Source organism: Acinonyx jubatus, chromosome C2 (genome assembly GCF_027475565.1).
Source record: "Acinonyx jubatus isolate Ajub_Pintada_27869175 chromosome C2, VMU_Ajub_asm_v1.0, whole genome shotgun sequence".
Lineage (NCBI taxonomy): Eukaryota > Metazoa > Chordata > Mammalia > Carnivora > Felidae > Acinonyx > Acinonyx jubatus.
In genome coordinates this window covers 57,480,207-57,506,280 of record NC_069384.1, presented here as the reverse complement: position 1 = coordinate 57,506,280, position 26,074 = coordinate 57,480,207, and the positions used below count along the sequence as shown (strand labels likewise).

The 26,074-nt window shown below is 41.5% G+C and overlaps 1 protein-coding gene across 13 annotated transcripts in view; it reads right to left on the bottom strand.

Annotated features, from left to right (window-relative positions):
• Positions 1 to 26,074, bottom strand: part of PHLDB2 (pleckstrin homology like domain family B member 2) — a 226,997-nt gene that overhangs the window by 79,456 nt on the left and 121,467 nt on the right. For all 13 annotated transcript variants that reach the window (XM_053220826.1, XM_053220828.1, XM_027077706.2 and 10 more), the window contains one exon: positions 9,002 to 10,350. In XM_053220826.1, coding sequence (XP_053076801.1) covers positions 9,002 to 10,350 — 1,349 coding nt within the window. The remainder of the gene's footprint in view (positions 1 to 9,001; positions 10,351 to 26,074) is intronic.

The following is a 26,074-nucleotide window of genomic DNA, read 5'->3' as shown; positions in this document are numbered from 1 at the left end:
ACCAACAATTTGCTACTTAAAAATACAGAAAGTCTTTAGTTTATTCTCTGATGACCCAAAGTGATCTAACCATAGACAGTAGTCTTCATATTACTCACTACTTACAGAATTTTACTCTTATTTTATTAGAAATGAAAAAAGTCTGCTTAGAGAAGGGACAGCTTATTTAAGTTTGTTTTGTTTTTTGAGAGAGAGAGAACAAGCAGGAGAGGGGCAGAGATAGAGGGAGACAGAGGATCCCAAGCAGGCTCTGCACAATCAGCACAGAGCTGAATGTGGGGCTCAAACTCACAAACCGTGAGATCATGACCCAAGCCGAAATCAAAAGTCAGGTGCTTAACTGACTGAACCACCCAGGAGCCCCTGGACAGCTTACTTAAGCAGTAGATAATAACATCACCATTCTAATCCTGTGCTGTCCCATATATTATAATTAATTTCCTCTTTTCAAAAAGTTTTCTCAGCGTAAGAAAATTTAAAATTGCATATATGGCTCACATTTACGGTTTCCGTTATATCTCTGAGCTCTCCGACAGACCATCCAGGTAAGGCATCAAAGTGAAAGAGGGGCGCCTGGTTGGCGCAGTCGGTTAAGCCTCCGACTTCAGCCAGGTCACGATCTCGCGGTTCATGAGTTCGAGCCCCGCGTCAGGCTCTGGGCTGATGGCTCAGAGCCTGGAGCCTGTTTCCGATTCTGTGTCTCCCACTCTCTCTGCCCCTCCCCCGTTCATGCTGTCTCTCTCTGTCCCAAAAAAAAAAAAAAAAAAAAAAAGTGAAAGAAGGCACAGAATGGCAGAGAACTGACAGACCGTTTCAAGCATTAGAGCTAAGAAAAGCAAGGCTTCTTAGAAACAAGTCAATTTAAGGCTTATGCTACATCTAAAGGTTAAACTAATGATTAATGTAACGAGAGACAATCCGATGCAGAATATAGAAAGTGAGTCATGATTTCTAAATATCTCTTTACAAAGTCTGAGCCACCAACTCTATTTGGTCAGTAAACCAACCTCTCACCCATCTGCAGTTTAACTGGCTCACTTCCCACTAGTGCAACCATTTTTGTAAAATTAAGACTATAGCCAGGTTGTAGCAAGAGGAAGGGCCACACCAGGAGGAGATGCCTTCCAAGTCCATGAGACTGGATGAAAAAATAGTTCTCAATACTTAAGCTGGCCTTCACATTTCAAACACATTCGTCTTAGGGGGGAAAAAAATAATACGATGGCTAGGTTGCATTAGGCATGCTCTTAACATTGTCCATTCTGCTTCCACCCGAGAAATGCTATCAAAGTCTTAATGCCCAAATTGCCTTCTGGAGTCAGGAATCGCAAGGAAGAGGGAGCAATGCACGTCTACAGGTGGAGGGACTTTCACCTGACGAGGCTCACACTTCTTGGGTCCCCACACAATTTTTCCTAATTATAAAAGTGAATAGTACCAACCTGTACTGTCTCATTTCTAAAATGGTATCTGCACCTTACCATCTTAAGATTAGTGAACATATACATTTATTTTATAAAATGCTATAATTCCTTAAATATACTCCAGTAAGATTATATTTAATCTTAAAAACATTAGGTATCTGGTCTGCTCAAGAGTACACAAGCGAGGCTATGGGGCCTGCAGCCTTGGCTTTTATATGACCCTGGAGAGCCCCAGTTCTTACCAAGAATGTTGTGAAATTTTCAAAATAGGAAAAAGCAACTCATTTTCATCTTTTCATTTTTGATGGCATACTGGAAGAGAATCACCCCGCTTTTGGAAGCACAAAGAATACATTTATGCTGAGGGTATTTTTGTCCTTTTGCACAGAGCTTCAGAGTTACCTGGAACTAAGTACATAAACTTAACTTTGATATGTCTGAGAACTAGGGGCAAAACCTTCAGCCACAAAATAAGGAAATCCAGAATGAATGTTGTGAATGGGTATCAAAAACATTCATTTACTCTTTTCAAAAACACGTATATCAGGGGCGCCTGAGTGGCTCTGTCGGTTAAGCATCCGACTTCAGCTCAGGTCATGATCTGGCAGTTCATGAGTTCAAGCCCCACATCGGGCTCTGTGCTGACAGTGCAGAGCCCGCTTGGGATCTTCTGTCTCCCTCCCTCTCTGCCCCTCCCCCACTTGCACTCTCTCTCCCTCCCTTTCAAAAGTAAATAAACATTAAAAAAAAAAAAACCCACATACACAATGCTTCCCATATTCTAGTCATCTTGCTAGGAAGTGGATATATAGCAGAGAGTAAGATTGATGTGGTCTCAGCCTTGTACAGCCCACAATTCTTCAGTTGTAAAGTGTTTTCAGAGAACCTATTAGAACTAAATATCTTCCAAACAGTACAGAATTGCTGTCCCAGACATTTCACCTATTCAGATAATAATACCATGGGAATATTAGTATCTTCCTTGAAAGAAAGCCACCCTTGTCTTCAGGAAGCGAGAGCATGTAGAAACTCAGAAACCTTATTCTGTGGTGCTTCAGAGACCTGCATCACATTACAATGTGTCTGAGAAATGAAGAGCAAGCGTGGCCCTACTGAGTTCTATACGGCGACAATGCTATTTATCAAGGCACCCCAGATGACTGCCATCAGCCAGAAAGAAAATGTTGGATTGCTACAATGCAGTGCGAGGGAATCCATTGGTTCTCCATGATATCGCACAGATGCTTTTGGCCATGTAACCAAAGGAAAACTCTTAACAGCAGCAGGGTTTACTACAGAGCTTTTTATTTTCCCCCTTTTCTTTTTAAAATGTCTTTTCCCTGGACTGTAAGATGCACTAGATGCCATCACTACCTCCACAGTACTGGGAGGGAGGCAGGTAGCAAACGAGATGAGTAAAAGAATATCCTGTCAGGGCGCCTGGGTGGCTCAGTCGGTTAAGCATCTGACTTCGGTTCAGGTCATGATCTCATGGTTCGTGAGTTCAAGCCTCACGTTGGGCTCTGTGCTGACAGCTCAGAGCCTGGAACCTGCTTAAGATTCTGTCTCTCTCTCTCTCTCTCTGCTCTCCTCCACTTGCTCTCTCTCAAAAATAAACATTAAAAAAATTTTAAGAATATCCTGTCTACTGTACAATTATTTCTCTAGCCTCTAGAATATCCAGTTTGTCAAAGAATCAGCATCCTAGCCCTCTAGAGGTATCTTATCCATTAATGTCCTCTACATGGGAAACAGCTCAGAACTGAGGAGTTTAAACAACCACAGATCAGCCCAAAAGGATGTCACAAGATTGGCAAACTGAAATACACTCACTTCATGCACACAGAGCCCTCTCAAGACCTCACTTGCACCTAGTAACTCATAGTTTGGAATATTTTTAAACAAGCCTTGATATCTGGTTTCTAAAATCATTAAAAAAAAGAAAGAAAAGGTTGGCATAATGACGAAGGCAAGAATTGGCAGTTGGGAGCAAGAAAGAAGGAATAAAAATTATAAAAAAACTAAGCATCTCAAATAGCACAGCAGTTGAAGGCCATTTAATATAGACTCAAAGTGGATTATTATACTTCATAATAGGCCCTTGGAGGTTCATAATTAGGGTTCAATCTTTAATACTCAATACAATTACCTTGAGCTTTCACATAAAGATTGAGCAAGTAAAAAAAAAATCCAGATGAAACACTGGTATAATCACAACTTAGCTAAAAAGTACTACAGATATTATGCTCAGTGAACCAGCCTTACTCTGCTTGGTTTCCTCACTGATGAGTTAACTCAATCTTTGGCATCTATTCATTTTACATTTGTGTGAGAGTTCTGTTTCTTTTTTGAAAATTATGCTTTGTCATCTTGGAGGTGCCTGTGAAATGCTCAAGTACACTCATCCTGCGGAGTCCATTAAATTACATTGCTTACAACATAAATCTGACGGGCTGGAAGCCCAGACGGAGCTTCTCTGGGCTCCTGGGGTAAATCCCAAATGGCAGGAGAACTTTACCTTCACCGACTTGCTATTTTCCTGCAGTTTTTGCTTTTCTGGCTGTGCTTTGTTTTTGTTTCTGATTCTTGGCCAAGTTTGACCGGGGTTTTGGTTTGCACACAACCAGTAGCTATCTCCACTGGTGGCAGCAAGGCCTGGGGATCTGGTTTTCAGTTTGGCCACTTGGGATGCTCAGGTAGAACTGAAATCTAGCCTTGCTCAGTGACAGATGACTGAGCATTTGTGTTTGTTGTTGTTTTAATTTGTTGGTTGTTTCTCTATCTGTGAGTTCACATCAGGACAATACTTTGTGCCCAGTGGAAAAGCAAGCAGTCTCTTGAGATCTGGAACAGTGAAATTTTATGTTCCAGTGTTTACTTCTGACCCGTAGCCAAAGCTATGGAACTAAACTTTAAGTTCTTTCTCTGTGTCTCTGTACCTGAGGGGGGGAAAAAATCACTGGGTACATGTGAATCATCTTCCGACCTTCTGAGAGTAATAATAAATTAAAATGAAGGACCTCTGTCCTGATTGGTTTACAGGGACTAATTAGCATTTAGATAAAACTAACATTTTCAAAATTCGAAGAAAATAAAATGAAATTCTAAAAATTTAAACATGTTTATGGTTAAGAGAAAGAACTTTTGCATCAAAAAATGCTGATTTCAGAAGCAAGAAAACAAGTTTACGTGATCAAAACAAGTCAAAGTGATTTGACAGTCTGGTTTAAAAAACAGCTATATGTCTTTTCCTTGTTTTATCAGTGTATAGTATAACACACACATAATTTCATATTTAAAATGTTTGGATTTGTTTTATCCTAGAGATTAGTTTAGCTAAAAAAATTTTTTTAAATTTTATTTTAATGTTTATTTACTTTTGAGAGAAAGAAAGACAGAGTGAGCAAGGGAAGGGCAGAGAGAGAGGGAGACACAGAATCCCAAGCATGCTCCAGGCTCTGAGGTGTCAACACAGAGCTTGATGTGGGGCTCGAACTCACGGAGTGTGAGATCATGAACTGAGCCGAAGCTGGACGCTTAACTGACTGAGTCACTCAGGTGCCCCTAGTTTAGCTGAAATTTTTAAAATGTCTTATAGTATTAGTTTACTGAAAAGATAAGCTAAGGTTATGTTTAAGATTAAGAAAAATATAAAAGTTGTATTCAACTAAACTGAATGATCATTATGGCACACCTTTTTATGTCAATAGTAATTATGTTCTGTGATGTGTCAGCTTAAACATAATTTCCAATATCTGTAAGTTATGTACTATGGTCTTAAAGTATCTGGTTGTTCCAGAATTGAAAGAAGACCATGGAGAACAAAAGTTGCTAAAAATTTTTAAAATTGTAGGTTTGCACGAAGGGAGCTTTATTTGACTTGGTTGATAATACTTGCAAATAGTAAGTCTATAAAAATGTAATTAAAACGGTCAAATTTTGGCAAAGCTTGCACAACTGTGATGGGTTTACTCATAAAGTAATTGTTTAAAAAATGTATTGCATGACAAATGCCCTATTAACATAAAACTAAAACGCAGTTATCTATATTGGAATGATAGACTGATCTTGGAGAAATCAGCCCATGCTTATGAAAGGTAACAGAAGGTTATTTTTCTATATGATCTGCCCAGAGAACAGAGATGCAGTATCTCACAAGAGTAACTTATTTGTGCTTTGTGCTGAGAGATATCCCTGAATATTTAAATGCCAAAAAATTCCTCATTTCCTAATTATTTAAGATTTACTCTTTATCACAGAGTAATCTATTGTTGCTTTATTAGGTAGGCAAATTGCAAATATTCATTGTTCTTAGGCATCCACAATCCTTTATTAGTCACGTAACGAAATTACCTCTGATTAATATTTAATTTTGTCTTCCCAAAATCAGACCCTAAATTCAGGAAAAAAAAAAAAAACAAACAAGTTTTTCAAGGTATCTTTTATATATGAACTAACCCTAAGTTTCCCAGAGGACCCGTGGCGAGCGCAAGATTTGTTCCTTGACCTATGAAAAGAAGAATGTTGGAAATAATTAGGTTTGCTATGCCCTTTATTGATGAATAGCTCAACACCATCAAAAATGGCATAGAAAGATTTGTCAAATCAAGTGAGGAGCTCATCCTTCCCTAGGCTAATGTTGTACAGGTGAAATATTATAATATATATTAAGTCCAGAGATGGTGCCCTTTACAGAAAGGTCTTGGATATATGCCAATGTCCTCATCCTCTATAATATGTTCTTACCCTCAGGGGAAATGCTGATTAAATAAGTCCAATGTCCTATGCCCCGATAGAGGATTTTAACTCTCCTTGCTTATACCACTCATTAACTTCACCACAGATTAACCATAGCTACTTACTCTTACCCTTACCAAGTGGTCTCTACTTTCCTCTCATGTTTGCCTAGACACTTGGCTGTAAGTTATAGACTGCATCATGCCTTCAACAAAGAAAGAGTCTCAGAGCCTTGGGGATAGGACTTTACCAGATACTCTTTCTTCACTCTTGAGATTTCAGAGAACAGACTTGTGGGTAGAGGTTTCTGAGCTGACACTGCACAGACAAGCATGAGACGGCACTAGGCGGCTAACTCAGATTTTCAGGACTTCTTTTTGTCCATAAATAGATGACTTTGTGAAATCAAACTAATGACTCAAGATGCAGAGGAGTAAGAATTAATTACATAGAACTCATCGAACTGATACTAGAAATCCAATTGCCATATGCATTGTGAAAAATCATTGGCATTACGTGTGATGTCCTATTGTCTGATGGGGAAAGCCCTGTAGCATCCACCTTCATCTATCTCTAACCCTCAATTTAGTTGACTTTGAATTTGCAAACAAAACGGAACATTGTTTTCAATGGTAGTTTTTTCTCCTTGGTGCCTCAGAATTCCCGAAGAACTGTATTTTCTAAGTCACTTTATTTTTTAATTGCAATAACATTACTTGCAGAGGCTCAATGAGAATCTATCTCCCCTTTTACTGGGATGTAATCAAATAGAAAGCAGCAGAGGCCAAGCCCAGAGCGTCATAAAAATAAGCCTCATCTCATGGAGTATGACAAAGCCCATTATTGAGGCACTGGCTTTACAGGCAGTAAGGAAGGTTACTTCCTGGACTGCCAGGAACTTTAGCAGATTTGGGAACACTAGAGGAAACAGAAATTCACCAACACTTAAAAGTGCTAAAAATGAAACGCACTGGAGGTGATGTTTGTTTGTTTTTGAGAGAGAGAGCACGCAGAGAAAAGGTCCGAGGGAGAGGGCGAGAGAGTATCTTCAGCAGACTCCATGCCCAGCATGGAGCCCAATCTCACAACCGTGTAATCATGACCTAATCAAAATCAAGCATTGGATGCCTCACCAACAGAGCCACCCAGGCGCCCCTGGAGGTGGTTTTTGAGGTTGGTTTCCTGCCCTTGGAACAGAAGAGTGACTAAGATCATCTCAGGAAGATCGCTGGGGTGAGGGAAGACACTGAAATGCTCTCCTAGATTCCTTAATAAGTCATCAGATAGAAGCTAATTTTCTGATTTCATTAATAATAGTTGTTCAGGGATGAAAGGTAAAGCATAGGGAATATAGTCAATGGTATTAAAAAGTTGTATGGTGACAGATGGCAGCTACAGTTGTGGTGTCCATAGCGTAATGTATAGATTTGCAAAATCACTATGTTGTACCTCTGAAACTAGTGTAACATTATGTGTGAATTATACCACACTAAAAAAAGCAAGAGTTGTTCAGCACAACATTGAGCCAGGTTTGCTATCCATTACATAAGAAGGTCTCTTAGGTGCTAATTAAAACTTTTTCTGAATTTATGTCAAAGAATCAAGCCCAAATACAATGCCTTTTTGTGACCACGAAGAATCGCTGGAGATTATTTATGACCACAAAGGGAACCGTCGTATTGGAGTGCCATCTCACAGACCCACCCAAGGAACTTAGACTTCTGTAAAGGTACCCACATTTGTTTTCATTCCCAATTACTGATCAGGATATCTGTGAGGATAGATATTAACCTACCAAAACTACAAGCGATGCAAACGATTCTTTTTCTAAAATTCCAAATGAATCTTGTTCCGTATGGATGGAAATGGCTTCTGTCCACTACAATCCAAACGTTACAATTTTGTTGTCCTGTAGGACATTATTGAGTTTGGTCTGTGGTTCAGAAATCCTATTCCAGCATACTTTCTTTCAGCAACTAAAGCTTGATACTCTGACACTTTTGTAAACTCAGCTTTATCGTCCTGCTGCATCCCTCATTAAGGAACAACTCATCATTAATGAGTTAAAATAATCTCTGACCCTGTTCATCCTGAAAAACAAATAAACAAAAAGGTCTATGCTTAAAAGAAAAAAATAATAAGAATGCAGTTAGTTTGTCCTCATTCATTAACGGGACTCTCAAGGGATGTTTTCTCTTTTCTCTCTCTTTTCAGTATTTTCCACAATAAGCATATATCCACCTTAAGTAGAAAAAGACAACTCAAAAAATGTTTCCGTGTGTGTAGTTGGGGGTCACTGTATGTACTAGGAGGCACTGCTGAAGGGAGGATGGGGGTGGTGTGTGTATGTGTCCAGGACAGAAAAAAGGTTGGGCAACACTTAGCCAACCTTTCAACCTTCCAGACAACATGCTATTCAGAAAAATGTATTGCCTAATTCCCAGTGAGTCATGATTTCACTGGTTACTTCTATCAGACCATGCACATGGGAATTTGATGACATCAAGGATAGAAGTCAGGGTTTACTCACAGTGTTCATGTTTGTAAGACTTAGAAGAAATTCAGTAAAAGGCACAACTACCTTGTTACATTGATCAAGAATCTACGCTTGAGAGGACTCTGCCGAGCAACTTAATTCAACACTAGGGACAGGGAGGCCTTCAAATACCCGCACGTGGCCACTAAGAGTGACTGAGAGAAGGAAGGACAGCAGAATTCTAGAAAGGCACAGCCGCGGCTGCTGCACTTGGACATCCTCCAGGCCCACACATATCCTTGGAGCGTGTCTCCAAGAAGCTGCTCAAGGGAACAGTGAGGTCAAGCCAGATGAAGAAGATTACCAGTCGCTCCATTTCCTGCTCCCTGAGTCTCTCCTCCCTCTGCCGCCGGTGATAATCCATCAGGTCTTCGCGGCCTGAAATGGAGCTGATGCTGCTTTTCCTTTCCCGAAGGACAGGCTGGGGGGTTCCTGAGGCCTGTCTGAGGCTGTCCAGATCCGCATCATCGAACTCGACAGATCCACAAGAGAAGTTCCTCCTGGTGGCGAAGACTCTGTCCGGCTCTCCAGGAGAAAACAGATGACCAGGGCCGGGCCCCGGATAGGAAGCCCTGTCAAGGTCATCGGAGGTACAGGAGGAGGTGGAGGCCAGAAGCATCTTCCGAGCCACACGAGGACTGGCAGGGACGCTGAGGGTGGAACTTACATAAGGGTTGCCCTCAGAAGCCGAGGGTTTATAGGGTAAAGCCCCTGAGCTCAAAGAAGAGAAATTCAGGTAATTGTCATTGTCTACGATGCTGTGAGGTAGATCCTTTTCCCCCAGTTTCGCTCGTTTGGAATTGCCCAGGGAGCTTCTGGGAGGCAAAGTGAGGGGTGTCAGCTGGTTGTCTGTGGCCCTGTGTAACCTGGGGAGAGAGCGGCTGTAGGCCCCCATGTGACTCAGGCTGCTGCCCGAATACTTCCTAGTTCTTAAACCCATGCTTTCAGATGCCGGCTCCTTGTGTCGGGTCAACCTGGGCTGAAGTGTCAGGTTGTCCTGGCTGCTCATTTTCCTGGCTTGCTTTGGGCTTGAAGGCATGCTTGCCGCCCCCGATCTGCTGATGGGAGAGAAGCCGGTGTCGCTCAGGGGACTTCCATTCCACATGGCCAGGAGTGAACCGGACGCCTTTCGGCCTTCTAGCCCCCCGAGAAAGTAGACATTGTCATGGGATTTATTCCTTGAGCTATATTTGGAATAGGGAGGCTTCTCTGCGAGCCTCAAGGACCTTTCACTGTCCCTGCCGGTATAATGATCAAAGTCCGCTCTCCCAAGTGGATACCCGCTCAGGGACGGGGAGGTGCTGAGTAGAGGGGTAGGTGGTTTCAGGGAAAGGCTTTTGTCAGTTGCATCACAGGAGAACTGCTTGCTTCCTTGGATTTTGGCCAGGGAGGGGCTACTCCTGACACTCGTTCCCAGAGGGGAAGGGCTTCTCTTAGTAGGCACAGGCTGTGAGAGGGTTAAATAAGAGCCAGAATAGTCTCCATTGGCTTTAAATCTCAGACTGGAAGAGTATTTCTTGGGGCTCAGGCTCTCCATCACGTTTTGGGAATCGTCTTCCAGGGAATTTGTCACAAAGCCTGCCTCTAAGCTACCATTTTGTAAATCAAGCTGCTTTTGCACGTGGCTAGGCTCTGCCATGATCTTGCTGGAATCTGTCAAGGAAAAAGAAAAAAAAAAGTTTTACTTAACAAAGAAGACTGAAAAAGACCAAGTATTTGTCAGCCTACATCTGAACAAAAACAGCCTTACATTCTGGCCTGATGTAATTAACAAACACAAACTCTGGTTTAGTAATAAACCTAGGTTTATTACTAAAATGAAGAAGCATAATGAACATTGATCTGGGATGATTTTTGTGCAAAAGAAAAATAACTCAAGAGGCCATCAATGACATTCGAGAACAAATCTCTAACAAAGTACAGGTGCAGGATTAGGCTGGTCCATAAAAAAGACAATTTCCCACTAGCGTTCCAGTCCTTGGTGGACCACCTGCTTCCTGAGTACCAGGCAAACACCCAAAGTGGTGACGCAACGGACCCTCCTTTGGATGTCTCTGCTAGAATCATTAACTGTTCAGAAGTCAAGTCCTGCAGGACAAAATTCACATTCTGGCACACAAAGAAAGTTTCATGCTAGACACTGATCAGTAATATGAGGGTCAAAAGATGACTCTTGGGCACCTAGGTGGCTCAGTGGGTTGAGCGTCCAACTGTTGATTTTGGCTCAGGTCATAATCCCAAGGTTGTGGGATTGAGCCCCACGTCGGGCTTCATGCCGGGCATGGAGCCTGCTTAAGATTGATTCCCTCCCCACCCCCTCTCTCTCTTCCTCTGCCCCTCTCCCCTGCTTGTGCTCTCTCTCTAAAATAAATAAAATGATGGGGCGCCTGGGTGGCTCAGTCGGTTAAGTGTCCGACTTCGGCTCAGGTCATGATCTCGCAGTCTGTGGGTTCGAGCCCCGTGTCAGGCTCCGTGCTGACAGCTCAGAACCTGGAGCCTGTTTCAGATTCTGTGTCTCCCTCTTTCTCTGACTCTCCCCTGTTCATGCGCGCTCTCTCTCTGTCTCAAAAATAAATAAATGTTAAAAAAATTTTTTTAAAAATAAAATAAATAAAATGAAAAATAAAAAATAAAAAAAATAAGATAGCAGATGACTCTTTAAAAGGGGCTATGAGAGTTACCTTCTGAAAAAAGATGTCATAATGCTCCTGTACCCATCAGAAAAAGGCAGGTAATTAAGGAAACAGAGGTAAGAGTGCTCCTGAAACTACTGCCATATTAGGGTAAGGAGGCAGTATTTAAAACGTGAAAATGGGAGTATTCTTTCAAGCTCTTGGTACCCTAATGAATCATGCTCATCCTTGATCTCACACTCTCTCCTCTTGTGGAAATGCTTTTCTCTGTCCTTTGCACTTATCTGAACACCCCCATTCTTCAAGGCTCAGATTAGGATTCTATATTCCATGCTTACCATTTTTTAAAAAACCTATGTACCCATAAGAGTATTTTGGACTCTAGTGTGAGTAACAACTTAAGAAAATAAAGTTTTAGTTTATGAAAATAAATACAAATGATCACTGCAAATAGAAGGCTGGCGTTTGTAACTGATAAAGATATGTATTTTTTAGATTACCGCCAAAGCAAAAATACCATGTGCACATCCTCATTGAATTCACGCACTTCTGACACTGTCCAACGTGTCAGGCTCCTCACACACTAGTTATTACATCCCTCGTCTCTATGTGAACAGTGTTGCTTATGGTTAGTAATCAATTTTAATAATGTGCTTGTTTCTGTACCCAGGCCACAAGTTTAAAAAAGGGGTATTTCTAGTGTTCCTATCTCATTTCCAACCTCTCTTGATTCACACCGACCTGTTGGTGAGATACTCAATGAACACAAGTTTTCAATTTCAGTTACAGACTTCCCCCCTGCCTCCTACCCAGAGATTGACGATTTTGCCTTGGTTGCTCAGCTGTGTGAACTTCCCAGAAAGATCCAGGCAGTATAGTAGGGAACTGCTTCTTATCCAGACCGGGGGCCAAGAAACAGTCTAGGTGCTTTTATCCTATTGATGAGCTAGGTACACAACATCTTGTAAAGTTCAGCTTCCCCAACAAGCTCTGCCTTGGGTTCCCTTTCCTCCAACCCGAATCCCATCCTGATTGATTAAAAGCAGGATTATCTTAAAATTTTTTTTAATGTTTTAACTTATTTTTGAGAGAGAGAGAGAGAGAGAGAGAGAGGCAGAAAGAGTGAGGGAGGGGCAAAGAGAGAGGGAGACACAGAATCCAAAGCAGGCTCCAGGCTCTGAGCTGTCAGCACAGAGCCTGACCCGGGGCTCGAACCCAAAACGCGAGATCATGACCTGAGCTGAAGTCAGATACTCAACCAACTGAGCTACCTAGGCGCCCCAAAAGCATGATTATTTTTTGAAGTAGGCCTCAAAACAAAATAAAACAAAACTGAGAGTCTCCTTTAAAACTTCCTCCCGGTTGGAATGTGGTCATGCCATCTGGCTTTGATCAGGTCTTTCGTTCTTCAGGGACAGCACCATCTCTGCCCCCAGGACAAATGTCCCTCTGAGCAACTGTCTGTGACCACCAGCTATGACCTTGAAAGCCACACGAGTCCAGTTTGGGACATACCTCACTCTGCCCCCTTGGAGGACTGAAACCAAGATGACCTGCAGTCATGATCCTCTCTGTTCTCAACCAACTTCATCTCCGGCTGGTTTGCCATGCTGAAAATCCAGCAAACCTTGGCCAATTCTCTCAGGTTAAATAGTTTTGAATGGAAGAAACAAGGAAATAAGTGGGTCCTGAGGACACTGCGGTGTTAATATATTATGGTGGGTGGGGGGAAATACCCTAAATGCCTAACAACAGGGAGAAAGTTAAATAAGCTATCATACTTCATATGAATGAATATTACACAACCATTCAAAGTAATTATTTTGAGGTACTTTTTAAATTTTATTTATTTATTTTGAGAGACAACCAGAGAGAGAAAGGATGGGAGAGGGGCAGAGAGAGGCAGAGGGAGAGAGAGAATCCCAAGCAGGCTCCGTGCTGTCAGCACAGACCCCAACTTGGAGCTCGAACCCACGAAGCATAAGATCATGACCTGAGCCAAAATCAAGAGTTGGATGCTCAACTGACTGAGCCACCCAGGTGGCCCTGAAGTGTAATTTATAGCATAAAAAGTACATTCATACAATATTCAGTAAATTTTAAAAGCCATATATAAATGAGCTCAGTTTTCTTATAGGTACGCCCACCCATACACACAGATTACAGACAAATGCTCAGGCCAGAATTCTGGGAGTCATCATTGATATCCCCAATCTTCTCCATCAATTCTATCCCTGGCCTATCATGTCCTTCCTCCTTTTGTCCATCAATAAATCTCATCAGCATTGTCCCTAAAACAGCAGTCTCAATCTAATCATTTCTTACCATTTCCACTGCCACCCCCCATTATGAGCCAGTATCTTCTCTTGCTTTGTCTATATGCCAAGAACAACAAGAACAACAGAATGGAAGAGATCATGCCAAAAAGTTAGTAGTGGTTTTATCTGGGTAGTGGTATTACCAGTGATATTATTATTATTATTATTATTATTATTATCATTTTAGAGAGAGAGGGAGTGCATGAGCAGGGGAGAGGGGCAGAGGGAGAGACAGAGAGGATCTCAAGAAGGCTCCATGCTGAGAGTGGCTCAATCCCACAACCCACGATCAATCAAGAGTCGAAATCAAGAGTTGGGCCATTCAACTGACTGAGCCACCCAGGCATACCTACCAGTGATTTTTAATTCACCTCTCATACTAGTTTGTACTTTCCACATTTCATACAACCTGAGTTGTTTTGACAATTAAGGAGGGAAAAAATACTTAATGTAAAATACTAGAGTATATATAATCTGTGGCAATACTGCTCTTTTTTAAATTTGCATGTATTTTACTTTATTTTATTTCAGATCTTTGAGGTGCAATTGACAGATAAAATTGCAAGATATTTAAAAGGCACACTGTGGTGATGTGATGTACATATATGTTGTGAAAGGATTCACCATCTGGTTAGTTAACACACCCACCACCTCACACGTATGTGTGTGTGAACATTCAAGTTGTAAATGACTTGGTAAAAGGGTGCAAACTTTCGGCCTTAAGTTGGATGTCTGGGGATGTAATGCAAAACATGGTGACTATATTACAGTTGAAAACATTATTATGTAATTGAAATTTGCTAAGTAGAACTTAAAACGTTGTCAGAAGTACTTCATGTTTAAATTGATTAGGTCCTCATTCTTCCTAAGTTCTTGTCGAGCTGTTGAGCGAGATCGTAACTCTTGTAAAAAAAAAGGTTCTGTTCTAAATGACTCAGGCAAAATGTTAATTGTGCAAATTTACCCATTCCATACTCTCTTAATCTGAACAACACAACAGTTTTCCTGATATGAGTACAGTGGACAGAGTGGTTACTGAAAAAGTCCCACAAGTTTGCTGAACACAGCTGGGACAATAATATTAGTATCCTCATCTTCTAAAAACTGTAGTTGACAGGATACATATTGAAGTGGTTCTGCTTATTGTACAGAAAGAAATTAAAATCCCAACAGAAAGCTTTAGGTACTTCATTCCTTAGGTGGCTCTTAGGTGCCCATCGTGTGTCAGATATTGATTCGGTCCTGTTCTCCTCCTGTCAGAAACAAAGCAGTATTGCTCTTCTACACCCCGTAACATTGGGATACGGCTGTGTCTCTGGCTTTGATCAAGGAACTAGGAGAGAAAGGGAGACGTCAGTTCCAAGCTGAAACATTAAGAGCTGGGGCATGATTCACTCTTTCCATCCTCTGCTGAGACGGCTAGCATGCATCCAAGTCTGTACCCCTCAGTGAGGACACCGTGGAACAGGACCCCTGCCAACCCAAGATGGTCTTAAGCCACTGAGATTTGGGAGTTGTTTGCTACCAGGAAGGTGTTAATCTTCCTTAAGTTCTTACCATAAACTAGGCTCTCAAGCTGAGTACTGGGAAGTATGTGGTCAGACACCACTTCCTGCCTTACACGGCTTATAGTCCAAGGGGAGAGACACTCATATGAACAAATGATTGCTCTTAAGACACATGCCTTAATAAAGAACTGATTGACACACTGGCAAAGGAGCGTGGAGGGGATTAGCTCAGTGAGAGTGGCAGCCTGTGGAAATTATGGTGGAAAGGAATGACAAAAAGCTCATGTCCCATTGAAGGAAAGGGAATCTGGTGAGGACTACCCAAAGGTAGCATAAGGCCACTTCTGCACTTAAGATTCTGTGATTTTAAAAACAAAAATTATGTTTTTATTTATTTTTGAGAGATAGAGAGAGAGAACGAGTAGGGGAGGGGCAGAGAGAAAAACACACAGAATCTTGAAGCAGGCTCCAGGCTCTGAGCTGTCAGCACAGAGCCCCGTGCAGGGCTTGAACTTGTGAACTGCGAGATCATGACCTGAGCTAAAGTTGGACGCTTAACCGACTGAGCCACCCAGATGCCCCTAAAATTCTGTGATTTAAGGGCATAAGCAAAATCTCAAGCCCGTTAGAGATTAGACCACTGGTACATGCAGCAAATGCCCTGTCTCTGACAGAATTAACAGCAAAAATCATGTAAGGAAAAAGAGCTATTTTTTGATGGCATGGTCCTTTTTGAAAATTCCTAGCATGTACCTCTTCTGGGATGAACTCTATTTAATAACCATGCATTTCTCTCTCATAGTGATCTCAATTCTTTCTCATCTCTACCACCATGTAAGATATGCCCTCAAGGGTCCAAGCCATTTGCCTACCCTAGAAGTAGCTTAAACTGGAAAGCAATCCTCCAACCATTTAGGATATTTTAGACAAGGCTACAAAAGGAAATCTCTAAGTGAGATGTTAGAATAGACAAGAAAAGAATGAAAGTCAGTGGGGTGACTTTGGTTTAAAGATAATGTATACAAAATAAGAAACAGAGCTAAGTTAGAAGAGGAATTCTCACAATGTGCGGAGACAGCAACCTGGAAAGCAAGCCAGGGCACATGTGATTAAATAGAAGTAAAAAATTAAACAGTGAGCCCAAACACTGCATTTTAAACATTTACTCTGTTAACAGCACAGAGCCGAAGGGCTTAACGCTTAATATCAAAATGGATCCTTAAAAGTTTAATTTTTTAAAAGAGTATGGTTTTTCTGTTTTCTCCTAATAAAATTAGTCAGGCCAGTATGTATAAAACAAATAAATTCTATTTTGGTATGAATAAAAGTTTATTTTTTGACTCAGCCATATAAGATAATGATGTGATTTTACTTATTTGCTTTTTAAATTTTTTTTTAATGTTTACTTATTTTTGAGAGAAAGAGACACAGAGTGTGAGTGGGGGAGGGGCAGAAAGAGAGGGAGACACAGAAACTAAAGCAGGCTCCAGGCTCTGAGCTGTCAGCACAGAACCTGACGTGGGGCTCAAACCCACAAACCGCAAGATCATGACCTGAGCTGAAGTCGGACACTTAACTGACTGAGCCACCCAGGCGCCCCTGATGTCATTTTAGACTATAAAATATATTACTCTATTTGAGCCTATTTGCAGCTGCAAATGCTACTTAATCACCCAAATGAAATATTCACAAATTCTTTTCCCTCTTTATCTGGGCAAATAAAACTGTAGAATATGAAACTTCCTAACTTGCAGGGTTGCATACTTGATACCCTTCTCCTCCTCACACACGCTTTTTTAAAAATCAAGAAGTGTAATTACTGAAACAGTTTGGTTGACCAAACAAAATGCAACACCAAAGTACTGCAAAGCAGCGCTTGCTGAAGGAAGATCAGCTTTACAGACTCCAGGGAAGAGACAAGCAGGACATTTGCAAATAAGAAGCCACAATTGAGAAACATGCAACGTTTCTCCCCCATACATGCTTGTAGGGGAAAGTTAAACATGATTTGGATGTACGCACATTCCAGAGAATATCTGAAAGGATATTCGTGTTTGACACCCCAGTTTTTCTGTTCAACCTCACTAGGTCTATTAAGGATATGTGAAAGGCTGTGCATATAAAAATACATCATCAAACACAAATATGGAACTTACTCGTTTTCCCAAAGCTTCGTCCACGTGCCAGAGTTGAGTGAATATGTATACTTGTCTCAGTTTGGTTATCTCTTAATGCCGCCAACCCACTCAACTCAAAAGGTAAAGGATAAGTCGGTGCCCTTCCTGACCCCAGGCATGACAATATGGCTGTGATACCCTTCCCCTTCCCTACTTCCGGAGTATGCTTTTCATTGCAGGTGAGATCACGTTAGTGGAGGCCTAGAGATGGGGAAAGCACAGGGGAATGGAGACCTGTTGAGCCAATATGCGCTTTGAAGGAGGGGGAGCCAGGAGGGGGGAGGCAGGAAGGTGGAGAACACACTGGAAGAGTTTGGGTTTGATGAATTCCCTGGCGATGAGGGGAAGGAGTGGTGGGACATGGGAACACTGCAGACGGATGCATCAGAGACTGCTGCCGAGGTCGGGACGAGGAAGGACTAGGAAGCACCGCGAGAGGTGTGCCAAAGCGGTGAGCAAGAGAGAGGGCAGCAGAGGGGAGAGATCTGTGTTAACATGTGTAAGAGGGGAGGCAGGCGAGGAGGACCCTGTTTCCAGCCTGGCTTCTGCGTGTTTATTTTGGGTTTCTTGTACATTTTATGTCAACAAAAAAGAAGTCTCAGGGAAATTATAAAAATCACTGCATTGTTGTCGTAGAAGCAAAAGAGCCCCGAGGGCTTTCACAAGTACATATATTACACGCGGATCCACAGAATGGGCGTGGAGAAGGGAGAAGGCATCTGGTGCCCATCTGAGAGAAAAGACAACACCGGGAAGTCTAAACAGGAAAGAAGCTAATGTGTGTTGAAATGTTTCGGTTTACTTTCCAATCCATACATTTAATCCCCCCTCCCCCCCAGAGCTCTGGTTATTTTATCACCTGAAATGTACTTCAGCTCATCGTCAATTAGAAAATGCCAGAAGACATGAAGACATCTCTGGATGACACCACGGCAACTCACAGTATGTTTTCCCTAGAGAAGAAAATGACTTGCAAAACTAATCTCAAGGATCATGTTGGTTAAGTGTCTTGGTAGCTCCTTTTCTCTCTGACACATGGCTCTGGTATCTGTTTTAAAACAGAATTCTCCAGCGCCATTTACACTCAATACAGTGAGCTGATCTCATTCAAACTGTGTCGCCTACAGTGAATTGACAGCATTGTGATTGCCAGAGCTACAGGATCTTGGTGTCAAGAGGTTGGAAACACACCCAGCGATCAAAGGGTTAAAAAAAAAAAAAGCAAATCAAAGCAAAGCCTGTGTTGTGTTTCTTGCACCCTGCTGCATTGGCTTGTGTTAAGGGAGCGGGACTTACAGTCCGGTCCATATAAATGCAGTTATCCAGAAACCCAAAAGATTTTGCAGAAGTCCCGCTGTATATGACACGTTACTTGTCATTTGACGTTGCCATGCACAGACACTTCGTAGGGTCACCCAGAACAGTGGGGATTAATCAGAGCAGACCTGCCCGAGCAGAGCAGGTGAACTGTAGAGTGGCTGGGAAAAGGTGAGGATGTAGATTACAGAAGCAAATTCAGAAAAAAGAATACGCCCTAAAATCGGGAGGGTACACGTTAAAATTTCCACTTAATAAAAAAGTTTGAGTCTCTACTGTGTCCTACTCGGGCCTTCCAAGCAGAGGCGCTGGCTCTGGGAACATATGTTGTCGCAGACAGTGGCCGACACTGGTTTCAAAGCTCTCCCAGAACACTGGTGGTCCACAGGCTGGTCTCTTTCAGTGCTAATGTTTACAATATGGTGATGTTATAAATAAAGCACGTGCTGATGACATGTAATTGAATTCAGACACCAGCTTGGAGCAGTCCCTCAGAAGTAGTGCCATTCTTTACATGAATTCTGGGGAGGAGGGGTATTCCTGTGGCAGCAGATGGGGCCTGAGGGGGAGCTTTTTTTTTTTTTTTTCCCTGAGGGGAACTTTTAGAGGACAAAAAGGGAAACCTGGGGAATTCATTTCAGCCCCAAACTGGAAGCTTAAGAATGGAGAACAATGGATACAAAACCTCCCTCTTTTTCCACTAATCCCAACAAGAAAACATGATGGGGGGGGGGGCTAATTAGAAGCTTCAGGAAGAACCATTTCCTTCTCTAGCAATATTCTCATTTCAGAACTCCCAAAGCAGCCATTTCCCCTATCCTCTGTTAATCCAAACATCATCGTCACTTAAATCTTCAATCCTCTCAGCTCTCCCTTCCGCAAACATACCCTCCTTTTGCACAAATATTTCCTTCCATCACTAAATCCTCCTCGTCCTTGTCCATCTTGTGCAAAGAAACCTCACCTCTCTGCTTAGCCCCACACCCACTGGCAAACACCTCCTGCTGGCAAATATCCCCAGATCCTGTCTCCTTCATAGACGCCTCCCATACAGTTTCTGCAAGCATCCCCAAGTCATGGTCTCAACCTATCCTCATCTCCCACTCACTCATCCCACTTCTTAAACTTTGTTCAACACTTCTTCCTCACTCAAGATTTTATATCCTAGCACAGAGAAGAAAAACACTTCTGTAGGGGGGCATAGTACCCTTCTTGTTCTTTTTGTAAGTAAACATAGCAAATGAATTCCCACTCTTCCCTTGCTCCATGTTTGCCATTTAAAGATCTTCCTAGGGGCGCCAGGGTGGCTCAGTTGGTTTAGCATCCAACTCTTGATTTCAGCTCAGGTCATGATCTTGCAGTTCCTGAGTTCAGTGAGATGGAGCCCGGCGTCGGGCTCTGTGCTGCCAGCTCAGAGCCTGCTTGGGATTCTCTGTCTCCCTCTCTGCCCCTCTCCCCTCCTCTCAAAAGAAATAAATAAACTTAATATTTAAAGATCTGCCTCTTTGAACAAAATAATTATTATCCACTAGACACGTCAGATAGGTTGATAATCTCCAAGGAGGATATTTTCATCTCTCAGAAAGATCCCAAACAAAAAAAGCAGTTCCACAGGAATACATGTATTTTAATGGCAGAATAAGGAGGCTGTTTTGTCCTTGCAGACTGAACCTATTCACAGGCGGCTGTAAATCTTACTGCGTGCAGACACGCACACACACCCTCACAGACACGCAGAGACAGATGCATGCTGCCCACATGCCCAGGGCAGCCTAAAACGCATGAAGGCTTTTCGTGACTGCCAGAACAGGCTCTCCAGAACCCAAGCAACTTGCGGCATCCTCAGAATTGGCCAGGTGTCAGGATGGCCCACAGTCGGGTTGGGAAGAAAGGTGAGGACCACTGGAATGGCTGACAGGTCTCAAAGGACACTGATCACACAGTTTCTCTTCTAGGTTTGCTTTTGTTTTTGCTTTTGAAGTTTTATTCTATTATATTCTGAAATCACCTAAACAAAGAGGTCAGGGAAACCATTAAAGAAAGAACAAAAGCCTGAAATGGGGCTGCAGGGAGGAAAGAGCACAGGCAGCAGTGGTGAGCCATGGGGGATAATAAGAACATTTAACGCAGATGGAAGATGTGAGGACAGAAAGTTAAAAAGAGTTCCAGTTTCTTCCTATCACAATAAAGGAGTCGAACCTCATGCTCCCATTCCCTTCTGTCATCTCTTGCTGTCCTGAAGTCTAAGCTCTGTCCAAAAGAGAACTCCAGATGGTATCCAAAGTTTCCTAAAAGTAATCAAAATCAACAGCAATAACCATACTTCAAATGGGGATCTTTATCTCCTATGATCAGAGGCTACTTTTAAATAAGTCTAGAGTGTTTATAGGAATAAAAATCTTAGAGGACTCTTTTTTTAATGTTTATTTTATTTATTTTGAGAGAGAGTGAGAAAGCAGGGGAGGGGCAGAGGGAGAATCCCAAGCAGGCTCCACACTGTCAGGGTCGAGTCCAACTCGGAGCTCGAACTCACTAACCACGAGATCATGACATGAGCCGAAATCGAGAATTGGACACTTAAACAACTGAGCCACCCAAGGCGTCCCTAAAAATCTTTGAGGACTCTTAGTAAAGAGGGTAAAACATCAGTTATGGGCCTTAAAAAAATTTTGTGCTAGTTCCTTGAATAAGACTTGTTTGTATGAACTTTAAAATATTCTTTAGACTCCCCAAGGAATTTGGCAATAGATTTCCTGTGATAGCTCTCTCCAGCCAGTGAGGAAGGCGAGAGGGAGGAGGCAAAGCAGAAACAATCTCAAAACACCTATGGGCCATTCATATTCCCTTCCCACCAACAAAATTCCTGACTTTTACCTACTCCCCAAGATGTGACTTTTATCAGTTAGACTCACATGTATGTTTACACCATTATTAAGGGAGCTTTAGCAATATTTAAAAAGAGAGACAACAATAATCCAAGAAGCATGTGTATATATATAATATATATACTACATACATTTATAATAAATTAAGTTGAACACGGTGACATGCTAGGAAAGGTCTCAAAGCATGTTGTCTCCAATTATATCAAATAAGAGACACAAAGGAATATACTAAACAGCACCACAGAGATGCTATCACTTACATCTAGAATATGAGAAAGGCTACAGAAAAAAAAAAACCAAAAACAAACCAATGTCTTCAACCAGCATATGGCAAGGGGAAAAAAGGAACAAGAGAGAGAGGGAACTGTTCTAGATTGAAAGAGACTCAGGAGAGTTTCTGAACATTGACAATAACACAGATGATATTATAAGTACTGCTGTTTTTTTCAGGTGTGCTGATGATATAGTTACATTTAAAAAAAATCCCTATCTCTTCTGGGGCACCTGGGTGGCTCAATTGGTTAAGTTTCTGACTCTTGATTTCGGCTCAGGTCCTGATCTCAGGATTTGTGAGTTCAAATCCCTCATCAGGCTCTGCTCGGACAGCGAGGAGCCTGCTTGGGATTCTCTCTGCTCCTCCCCGCCCTTGCCCTCTCAAAATAAACTTAAAAAAAAATCCTAATCTCTTAGAGTTATATTTTAAGAGTTACATATTTTAGAGTTATATATTTATTTATGAATGAAATAGTACAGTGTTTAAAATTTGGTTTATAACAATCCATATTTTGGGGGAAGAAGTAAGGTTTGCACATGAAACAAAGATTAGCATTACATATGAAAGATACATGAGATTTCACTGTATTATTCTGTTAACTTTTGGGTATGTTTAAAGTTTCTCATAATACAATAGTTAAAAAGTGAGATGTATACATTTTGCAAATCAATATGAATAAAAATACATGAACATATACTGACTTAAAAATTATAGTGGCTCACTTACAAAACGTGATAGGGTCAAATCGGTGGCTCCTAGCTTATTTTTTTTTTAAGTATGAAATGTTAACCCTCTATCATAGTGAATTAAGCTCCTAAAACCTGAGTCTTTTAAGTATGTGGGAGAAATTTGAAAGAAAAAATGCACTGTTCAGATTGCAAGTGTCAGGCCATTTGTTATATTCGGAATGCTTGCACGATAATGCTAGGTGCAGTAACTAAATTTCACCACTATGTGTGCCCAAAGAAAAACCATCTCTTCAGACAGTTAAAATGTAAAAGTATTCACAAAAACTGCCAACCTTGCTATATAATGAGGAATGTGAACCTCAAAAAACTTAAATACTCACACTTTATAGATCTATGCTAAGAGAGACTGACATGCTTTGTAGATTCTTAAATTAGGTGACTTCCTCTTTGAAAGTGAGAGTGTTAAAGGAAACTATAGACCCATATTTTTAGGGTTCTTTATAGAATCCTAAAGCAGTTTCCAGTCAACATGAAGATTCCTGAAATTTCCCCAAATAAATCCAATGTTTCCAGATGTTTCTTACTTCTGATCATGGGAATAATTCATCCCTGGGTTGAGGTGACTCTGACTATAGACCTTGGAAGAATCCTCCTATTATGTGATCACTACAGTGAAGATGAAACCAGAGAGGTAGGGGGGAGTCACAAAATACCCAAACCGGAGGTCATGACTGTGTGTACACCCTCCTTCAGGTCCACTTCCTGAAGCAGAGGGGTACTCCAGTATCCAATTTCCAACAAGAACAATATTGACCCTAGGATCACAAGGGAATAAAGATGCTCTCTCTTGGCCCTGAAACCACCCCTAGGGACTTGAATTGGAAGCTGAGAGTCTATGGGACCAAACTCTGATCTTTCCACCACCCTGTCCCCCCATTCCAGTGTCTGATCAAAATACACTCTCTTAAGAGTCATTTTGTAATCTTCTGAAGTAACACTCGCCAAAACCCAAAACACTACATTTGCCATTCTCTTACCCAAAACTTATGAACTGGGAATAGTCGGAGCATGTAGGCTCAGGAGAGATGGAACACAAGGGGACCACATCTTCCATAGTTGTGTTTTTCCCTTCAACTCAAAAATTGAGCCGATGGATTTTAAAAATACCATAAAGTAAACAAAACAGTAATGATACCATGCCTTCATTACTTAATGGTTGATTACAGGGAATGGGTATTATAAGACATTTAATTTTCCCCTCTCCTGATGCCTACCTTTGGACCATACGTTGCTCAAAAGGATAAGAGAAAGGACTTGAACCAGCAGAGATCTATAATCAACTAACTAAATTAAATTTAATCAATGCAGTTGTTTATAGCTCTGGCCAAAAGACCTAATAAAGGAAATGGTTTCCTTAGGGTGTTATTCTTATTGTAATGGCCAAAATAGTAGAAAGAACACTGGACAGACTGCCAGGAACATGAGTCAGGAGACCCGTCCTAGTCCTGGTTCTGCCAAAATCACCAACAGAAGTTAAAGCGGGAGCAAGTCACTCCTGTCTTCACCTTGTATTGGCTGAGGTTTCCCACATTTAAAATGGTAAGGGTGAACTGGGTGTTCTTTCTGCTCCAACTTTCTGGAGCAACAGATAGATACTGGTTAAATAACACAGGAGTGCCAGTTATACAATGCAGGACATGGAAATGACCAAAGGACAGAAACATGTTTTAGTGATAAGGTAGCAGCTACCTAATTGGGAAAAGCTTGCACCGGTGCCGTTGCCCATGACATTCCAAGGGCGTGGTAAATTGTTTCAGCATAACAGAGTGGGACAAAGGCCTGGTCAGAGTTACATTAATGCAATATAATACGGGTATTTGATTCAGCGTGATGTATAAGAAATATGTGTTCTGCATTCCCATGGCTTGCAATTTCCTTAATAAATCTTAAGCTGTTTTCGAAAACCTACTTCTGCAATGACGTAAGCAGTGTGGCAGCCAGACATCACTTCCCAGTCTCCTCTGAGTATCTCTTGGCTATGAAGCACTATTCACACTGGGTCTGAACTGGCCAAAAGAATGCAGGAGCAGGCTTTCCTCTGCTTTTTACCTGCCATTGTTTTAGCAGTACACTGGTCAAGAAAGACACCTAGGAAAAATCTTGTAACCTTTAGCTTTTTGCCATTCCATATGTTAATTCCACAAGCATATTACCATCTGGAGAAGTCACACACAATGTGTAAACCAAATATTCTAAGCTGATCAACACTAATTTCTGCTGAACTTCAGATTTAGCAGCAAGTCTCAGAAAAGGCTGACCCTGCTTGAGGTAACGATATTAAATATTGGCATGCACAAACTTTTCCTTCCCCTTCATTTGCAAAGTAAGAAAAAAGCAGCAGTTTGTGTAATAAATCAACTTTCACACTCTAAAGAAAAAAAAATAGCTCTTGTAAAAACCTCTCCAAAACATTTCCATGTAACTTTGCTTGCTATTCTAGGTCTTACTTATCTGTTTCTTTGTACAGCAAGCTTCTCCAAACACTGGCTTTCCCACTAACACCTCAATAAAATGATTTTTAAACCTGGGTTTCTATTATTGACCACTAGCTGCTATAGATAAAATCTTGCCTTTAAAGCACAGAAAGCACAAAGCTTCTTTTCAACATGTAAGAAACATCCCTAAATATCACGAAAACAACTGAAATTAACCCCTAGAGGATTCAAATCCTGTGTGACAAAGACAAGTTCTTGCCTAACTGTTTATCTTGAAGGGATGTGACACCCTGAGCTACCATTTTTGGTCTTACTCATTTTCAAAAGACAAGAGTCACATTACTCAGATGCCAATAAATATTTCCAGCCAACAGTTATTTAAAAAACAAAACAAAGCCAACGCCTGTCTTCTCTCCCATCATCTGAAACAAAAGTAACAACAATAACTACAAGGAAGGTGATCATGGGAAGGCTGCCCCCTTCTTTATTGTAGTACCTGCAGGGCGCAGACCCCTTAAAAAAGTCACCACTTTCAAATCATTTCTAAATATACTACCACATACTTGGCTTTGAGGTGCACCCATTGGCTAGTCATCAAGATGATAAGAACTTACCTCAGCACAGTTCAGAGTTCTGACCTCTCCCAAGAAAGGCATACTAAAACAGTCTCCTCTAATGCCAGAACCTCCCAGACTTGGATTGATTATAACTACCCTGGCAGCAACACTTAGCACACAGACCTAGAATTCCTAATCACAGGCTTAATGGCTACTCATAGAAATGTAAATGTGCGAGTACATGTTTGTAATTGATCGGGCAATATGGGCACAGATTTTTTGATCTTTCAAAACTCACGGAGGTAACCCCTTTCTATAAACAGAGCCATTCACAAACGCCACGCTTTTTTAAACTCTCCCAGAAAATTAACAATAGCTTTACACTATTGTCATATTCTTCCCCATCAGGGAAACGGATGGAATGGTAGAGACTGGGGTATAAGAAAGTAACAGTGGCATAGGAGTTAGATGTGACTTGCAGGTCCCGCACTATCCAGTCAAGTGAGTGCACTGGAGGCAAAGGA